The 8,188-nt window shown below is 30.9% G+C and overlaps 1 protein-coding gene across 1 annotated transcript; it reads left to right on the top strand.

Moving 5' to 3' along the window:
- The first annotated feature begins 1,096 nt into the window (after window positions 1-1,096).
- Tango9 (transport and golgi organization 9) lies at window positions 1,097-4,253 on the top strand. Its single transcript, XM_018453823.1, has 7 exons — window positions 1,097-1,313; window positions 1,437-1,584; window positions 1,652-2,002; window positions 2,791-2,875; window positions 2,993-3,151; window positions 3,229-3,383; window positions 3,464-4,253. The coding sequence occupies exons 1-7, from the start codon at window positions 1,237-1,239 to the stop codon at window positions 3,626-3,628; spliced, it is 1,140 nt and encodes a 379-aa protein (XP_018309325.1). The 5' UTR covers window positions 1,097-1,236; the 3' UTR covers window positions 3,629-4,253.
- Window positions 4,254-8,188: the final 3,935 nt, after the last annotated feature.

The raw sequence follows: 8,188 nt of genomic DNA, 5'->3' as shown, positions 1-8,188 counted from the left end.
ATATCAGTAATCACAATTTAGTCAGCATGGATACTGTTCAAGAGCAAGAATGAGATAGAGTGAGATAGAATGTATAGGATAAAATGAAATAGAAATGTCACTAGTACTATAAATGGTTGCCAAGTCATGTGATTGCAACAGCGAATCAGAATGCGTAACACCGGTTGCCCCTCTCTGATAAATCTAGGACTCTACTTAGGACTAGAGTCCTAGATTTATCAGAGAGGCCAATCAACACTTACGTACAATTCAGGCTGCGTTCCACTTAACGCTCGCAACGCTCGCGAGCATCGTTTATCCTTATTTAACATTTGATAAATGACAAGGATGAAATGATTCCACGAGCGTTGTGAGCGTTAAGTGGAACGCAGCCTCAATGACGTGATCAGGGAGTCGATTCTGGGAACTTATTACGGTTCCTTGTAACGAAGTGAAAATTACAAGATTGAATTTATTAGAATATTTATAATTTCATTGGTTAACATCTAGTGAATTTGATCATTTTTGTAATTTTAACTTCGTCACAAAAACCGTAATAAGCTCCCTGTCTTCAAACAATCTTCAAACAAGGTGAAAATAACAAAAGTGAGCAAATTTACTAGATGTTGACCAATGAAATTATCAGTAATTCTAGTAAATTTGCTCACTTTTGTAATTTTCATCTTGTTTCAAAATACAGAATTGATCCCCTGGCCGTATTGTCCCGCTCAACACACATGGGAGGTAGCCACTAACCAATAAGAAGAAGAAAATGACAAAGATTGGCATGTCCTGGCATGTCCGCTCTTAGGCTAGAATCAGACTATGCATTGAAGATTGAGATTGAAGATTAAAATTTGACCAGTGAGGACAAAGAAATTTTAGCTCCTATTGTTTTGATTGGTCAAATTTCAATCTTTCAATCTCAATATTCAATGCGTAGTTTGATTCCGGCCTTAGATTTCCATCTTATCTCGCTGTTAAAACTTCCTCGTTGTTGCCAAACTTCAAATGTATATTTATTTCATTTTAAGTAGAAGAGTGTACATATACAATAGATTCTGTTACAAAAACATCTATAATTAGATGTAGAAAAAAAAAGAAAAGTACTGAAAGTTAAGTTACAAAGAAACTACCTTTTGTTTTATTTACTAAGAGTGCCGAAGTGATATCTTAATGTATGTGTCATTGTCATATACATATAAACAGAAAATATTCATATAATAAGTGGTGTATGGTCATTGTTTCTTATAAACAATGACGTGGTCAAATTTTCAATGTACTTTAGCAGTACTTCAAGTAATTACAGGTTCATTTAATACTTTATCAGTTAAGTAAGTATTATATTTTTAAACTGTATATACACACAGTAAAGAATAAAATTATAATGTAGAAGAAAATAATGCATAATTAGTTTTATAGATATTATAATTAATTTTAAATTAAAATTTATTTAGATATGCCGATCAACAAGTTGTACTTGGTGAAGATGGACAACTTAGATATTTCAATCATCCTTTTATGCAATCATCATTTATGTTTTTTGGAGAAGCTCTTTGTTTTTTAGCGTTTAAAGTTTTTTACTACTATTATAATCAGCGAGATGTAAGTATTTATGATTTTTGTTCTCTGCAAAATAAATAAATTTATTATTATGTTAATTTATTCTCAGGATGGCTCTGTAGATAATAACGTACTCACCAAAGGTTCAAGGATTTTTAATCCTTTTATTTTAATAGTACCTGCATTATGTGATATGTTTGCAACATCCATAATGTACATTGGCTTGAATATGACTTATGCAAGTAGCTTCCAAATGTTGCGTGGATCAGTAATTGTTTTCACTGGAATGCTTTCTATTGGATTTCTTAATAGAAAATTGGGAGTAAGAGAATGGATAGGCATCAGTTTTGTTATAATAGGTTTATCATTTGTTGGTGTTAGTGATATATTAGTAATGGAAAACAATGATGTCAGTGCAAATTCTGTAATCACTGGGGATTTGCTTATTATACTTGCCCAGGTACATCTTTATTATTGATATTTTGTATTGCTTATATGTATAAAACTTAGTAATTATAAATTGAATAAGGTAAAAGACTCAAATATATAATCTTGAAAATTGAAATAATAAAAATAGGGCTATGATCTAAGTAAGGTCTTGATGCTGAATTATTAAGCAATAAACAAAGATTTATTCTAACATATATACATTTTGACCACAATCAGGTCTAATTCTAAATGTTAACAAACTTATAATTTAAAATTCAACCCGTATATAATATTTGTCATTGCTGTGATTAGATTGTTGAAACAATCAGAAGCTGCCATGAATTAATGCATAGGTCAGAGTTGTCGAATTTAATAGTTCTTTTATTTCTTGACGTTATCTTTTGTATTAAAACTTCATCCTAAGCATTAATTCATGGCAGCTTCTAATTCTTCTTAAAATATCCGTTGATCATTAAGAATATGAAAGCGAGTAATTTAAGATGTTTTTTTCGTCTGAATTTTACTGTTTAATAATTTAATCATAGTGATAATAATTATTATATACCGGTTGAATTTTAAATTGTAAGTTTGTTAATATTGAGAATACTCTAATTGGGGTCGAAAATATGTTAGAATAAACTTTTGTTTGTTGTTTAATAATTCAACATCAAAACCTTACTCTTCCCTCGTAGCCCTATTATTATTATTTTAGTAATTTTATTTATGATTTAATCACACTTGTTTAAGTGAAATATCTAATTATGCAAAGATAAATATGTTTACTTTCATAAAATAATTTTCATATTTCAAATATTCTAGGTAATAACAGCTGTTCAAATGGTTGTTGAAGAAAAGTATGTGGGACAACAAGATATTCCTGCGTTACAAGCAATTGGATGGGAGGGTCAGTATATTTTTTACATTTTTTATATAAACTTTGTTAATATTGATATATATTTAAACAATATATCTTAAAAATATTGATTAATAATTTTTATTTTATCACACCTACTTTTTACAGGTATCTTTGGATTTATTGGTATTTCTCTCATAATAATCCCTCTTAATTATATTACCGCGCCACCTCCTTTTGCGGATAATTCACGCGGCACACTTGAAGCCACTGTAGAAGCTTTTATCCAAATAGGAAGCAATATTAAATTATTGATAGCCGTTATCGGTCAGTCTATTTTTTTTTCAATTTCTTTCATAACAATTAATCTCCGGTCTTTATAACAAACTTATTTCGGATTGCAGGTATAGCATTTAGTATTGCTTTTTTTAATTTCGCTGGTATTAGCGTTACTAAGGAAATGAGTGCTACAACAAGAATGATTTTAGACAGTGTTCGTACAATTGTGATATGGATCTTTTCTTTAGCGTTTCAATGGCAAGTTTTTCATTATATGCAGGTATGCTTTAGAGAAGTAAAAATTATTAGTAGTACTTGTATATACATAACAAAATCATTATTGCTCAATTTTTGTTATAGCTCATTGGTTTTGTAATTCTTTTAATCGGTATGGCATGTTATAACAATATTGTTATTCCGCAATTAATTCGGAAATATCGACATTATTTTGGGCATCATACATTATCAGAAAATGAAGATTATATTATTAATACGGCTGCAGACGACGTACAAGAAACAATATAAGCATCTACATATATGATATAAATACTTTAAACTGCCATTATCGCTAATATTAATTATTTTGATATAATTTTGATTATTATTTTAAGTAAAATGACTATAACAGGATCTGCAGTCTTATAACCCAAAGTGATTACAGGAGGATATGCAAAATCCCGAAAAGAATGTTCCGAAAACTACGACAATGTCCTGAAGTCACACTCGAAATTTAAGAACTGTGACAATGTCTTGAAAAATCAATCCCGAAATTTTAGAAGTGTGACAAAGTCTCGAATTCTTAGAAATGAGATAGATATTTACATGTGTATATGTGCGCGCACGTGCATGCCCGCATGTATATCTGTATAAGAGTGGTTTTATTCCATCCAGTAGAATATCTCAAAATCCTGAAGTTTAGGGATCGGTTGTTTCATCTTCGGATAAACTATGTCTTACTATATGATAATTTACCTACTCAATCTACTGGATAAACAAAAGAGTAAAAGAATACGAACGTAAGAGAGTAAGAGTCAGTTGAAGAGAGAGTTTACCGAAAGATGGAACAACCCAGTCCAAGACCAAGACAAAAATGTTTCAGACAAAAGTTGCTCAGTTATAAGGAGGAAAGAAGATAGTGACCTTGGTTGATTTCGAGAAGATATCTTTAAGGTTAGGTCAAGGTTATTAAAAATTTTTTTAATGGAATTATATTTTTTTTACATAATATGATTTCTCTAATTATTCTGTGTATAAAAGTATTAAGGTAGAGATACCAAAAAACTAATAATTAAAGAGATATTTTATACTTTATTTTGATAGATATTGATATGAAATATTAAATATCTCGTAGATCATTAATTTTTTTATAATTGTATCTCAATATTTTTATGAACAGAATAATAAGACGAATCAATTGATGTAAAAAAAATACATAGTTGCTTTAAAAAATATGTAGGTAAAATTGATACTTTTTTAAAAGAAGCAATTATGTATTTTCTTTACACTAATTGATTCATCTCATTAATCTATTCATAAAAATATTAAGATTATTAAAAAATTAATAATTTATGATATTTACGTTTTAAGTCAATATACAATATACATCAGAATAAAGTGTAAAGTAGCTTGTAAATTATTGGTTTTTTGGTATTTGTACCTTAACGGTTTTATATGTAAAATAATTAGAGGAATCATTATATAAAAAAAATTATAATTCCATTAAAAAAAATGTTATATAACCTTGATATGATCTTAAAGACATTTTCTCAAGGTCAACCAAGTTTATCGTCTTCCTTCCCTCTTGTAACTGAACAACCTTTGTTTGAAACGTTTTTGTCTTAAACTTAAGGATGAGATATTCTAGTGGATGAATTAAAATAGACCATCCTGTATGATAAACTCATAGATAACAATTAAGGTGTACATTACGCTGTTATATTATTATACATTCACAGAATATTTAAGAAATATTAATTAGTGTATAGAATAAAATATTATAAAACGCGTAACTCTAATTTAAAAAATTTATTGAAGCAAAAAACATTTTAGTATTGTACATGTATACTTTTTGAACATCAATTTCAAAATCGGTTATTATACTGTTTGTTAACGCAATTATGGTACTAATTCATGAAATATATATTTTAATATTAGTTTATAATCTATATATTTCTCTTTTGTTCCGTATGTGGATAACTTTGTTGATAATCCTTGCAAAAGGTAATAATAGAAAAAGAATTCCTCTAATTTTAATAATTACTACAACTTTTTTTATGGATTTAAAAAAAAACTTAAGGGGGCAAATGGGAATAAGCGCTATAAAATGTGCGCAATAAAGTTATAATAAATAAAAACAAATTATATCAAATTAGTAACCATACATGTTTTGGCTAATTTTTTAGCCATCTTCAGCAGTAGCTCCAAACGATTTATGGTTATACACACAATAATATGATACAATTTTATATATATATATATATGCAATTATATACAATAAAAATTATAATATATATATTATAACATTATAATGTCGATTGTAACTACAATAGTTTTTGAATTATAATTGGTTAAAGATAGTGTGTATTTTGAAAACTATTATAGCTTCGATATTTTCGTATTAGGATTTTCGTCTTAGAATGTTCAAAAGAATCCAGAAATAATAATAGAGGCTATAAAAGTAAAATGGTTTTTGACTTATGAGCATTTAAAGTTAGTTTATAATTCAAAAAATTGTTGTAGTCTCGACATTTTCGTATTAGGATTTTCATCTCAAAATTATCTCAAGAATATATCCTTAAGAGGAAATACGGTAGTTGTGAGACACCCTGTATATACTTGTATAAATCCATTAACTTTTAACCAGTGTTGCTCCTTATGAGATTGTCAATCACTCTCCCATAGGAGTAAAAAACTCGTGCCAGTTAGAAGACTAGATGGTGTCGAATGAATATCTTAAATATATGTCAAATGTTAAATTGTGTGAATCAAATGTTAAAAATTCACGGTCACGAGGAACTAACTCACTCCGAAACAAAACCGATGTACAATGATTGCAATATATTTTTACCGCACATTTGCGGAAAGTCATACGCCCTATGGCAGGGGGGAGATGGGGTGGAACTTGCTTCACATGGAAAGTCTACGCCTCATGGCAGAATTGGAGATGGGGTGGAAGTCGCTTCGCGTGGAAAGTCGTACGCCCCGAGGTAGTGAGGGAGGTGGAATTGAAGTCGTTTCGCTTGGAAAGTCGTAAGCCCCGTGGCAAGGGGGAAGATGGAGTGGAACTCGTTTCGCGTGGAAAGTCGTATGCCCCTAGACAGGGGAGAAAGTGAAATGGACTTTCCTTCGTTCGTATGGAAAGTTGCATACCCGTCAATATGATATAGCAGAAATAAGACATTTTTTAAACTTTTTTGTTAATAACTTTTGAACGAACAATGACTGCTGCCTAAAACTTTTTGAAGATCACTTATGGTCATGACCTTGACAACATATGTCAATGTCGAGATAATCGGCGCGGTGCCAATTAATCCGAATAATTACCGTAAATTTTTGTATTATTTTAAAGTTGAAACTGACGAAATAGCCGCGCCCTATCCAGTGAGAAATGACAATGGAATCGACGTCGATTCGACATCGATTCCATTGTCATTTCTCACTGGCTACCCTATGATGTTAAAAAAATTAACGTATATAGTACAATACTAATTAAAAATAAGTTTTCTGTTATTAAAAGCAGAAAATTTTGATCTAAAATTACATTAAGAATTATTAATAAACAATCATTCATTAAATAATATTATTTCATAAATTAGCTTTATTATTCGAACAGAGTACATACTTGTTCTACAGTATTAAGGGGATCCTAAAGCCATCTGTATTACCGATTAAATCGTAATTTTTGTATAACAAATACTTTTTTCTCTTTCACAGATTCTCTCTCTCTCTCTCTCTCGAAAATCCTTTTCCAAGATTAAAGTATACACATTAATACGTATTTGTGAAGTGGAGTTTATGCCGACAACGACAAAAAATTTTTCTCAAGATTTCAATTTCGAAATTTTTTGTCGTTTTCGACATAAATTCCACCTCACAAACACGTATTAATGTGTAACTTTAATCTTGGAAAAGAATTTTCGAATCTGTGAAAGAGAAAAAAGTATTTGTTATACAAAAATTATGATTTAATCGGTAATACAGATGGCTTTAGGATCCCCTTAACAATCGGTCTTCAATCGCGTACAGCATTATATATAATGTTATTAGACTATTATGATTACGATGAAATTAAAAATTAATATGTGTGGTAACTAATAATTTACTTCTAAATGCGAAGTGGTTTCTTCGCTACTTGCGGAGATTTATTATTTTATACAAACGCGACTCTGCGATTTTTTACAGATATGTATTTTAACCAAAAAAACTAACAGAAAAGAGTTACAAAGATAGCGATTCATGGATATCACAAACCAGCTGGCGCTAACTTTTCAATCTCGGTCGAATAATCCAGCGGAAAGCCCCGTGGTTACTCGGTGGTGACGATCTGGCCTCTTATTGGCTCATAGGCTTTCGCATAAACCGTCTCTCTTCTCTGTTCCCTCTTCTCCATCACGTTTCTACTCACCCTCGTGATGCATCACCCACCAATCCTCCAGCCCTCGCTGCCTCCGTCGTCACCGTCGCTACCCTTCTCGCGCACTTAGCCCCGTGGTTAACTTCAATGAGCGGATAACAAGCCACCCTTCGACTGCGCCCCTGTAATATTCACTTGTATAAATGGACTCGTGGCTTTGTCAAATCAACTGTCGCTAGTAAACAAGCCACCCTCTCCCAACTTCGGCGCACTGATACACTGACTCCACAGGATACGTTCTCCTCGCGCGCCATTGCCTCGGGCTTTCAACCACAAGATCTTTCTCCCAGATAGCGTTAGTTTTAATTCATAATGTCGATCCTTCGACGAAATCAAGTTTTAGAATCGTGATAAAAGTAACTTCCAGATATCCTCACAATCAAATATCGTACATCTTATTACAAGGAACGGTAACATATTTTCTAATATACATTGGTAATATATCGTGTTTG

This window comes from Mycetomoellerius zeteki, unplaced genomic scaffold (genome assembly GCF_001594055.1).
Source record: "Mycetomoellerius zeteki isolate Tzet28-1 unplaced genomic scaffold, Tzet1.0 scaffold111, whole genome shotgun sequence".
In the NCBI taxonomy this organism is placed as follows: domain Eukaryota; kingdom Metazoa; phylum Arthropoda; class Insecta; order Hymenoptera; family Formicidae; genus Mycetomoellerius; species Mycetomoellerius zeteki.
The sequence above is the reverse complement of the archived record's forward strand: the minus strand, read 5'-3'. Positions and strand labels throughout refer to the sequence as shown.

Bases quoted from the DNA above. Each gene is read 5' to 3' on its own strand.
- Tango9 (XM_018453823.1), top strand. From the start codon at position 1,237: ATGACGTGGTCAAATTTTCAATGTACTTTAGCAGTACTTCAAGTAATT. The intron at 1,585-1,651 runs GTAAGTATTTAT...ATTTATTCTCAG, and splicing joins ACTATTATAATCAGCGAGAT to GATGGCTCTGTAGATAATAA. The intron at 3,384-3,463 runs GTATGCTTTAGA...TTTTTGTTATAG, and splicing joins AAGTTTTTCATTATATGCAG to CTCATTGGTTTTGTAATTCT.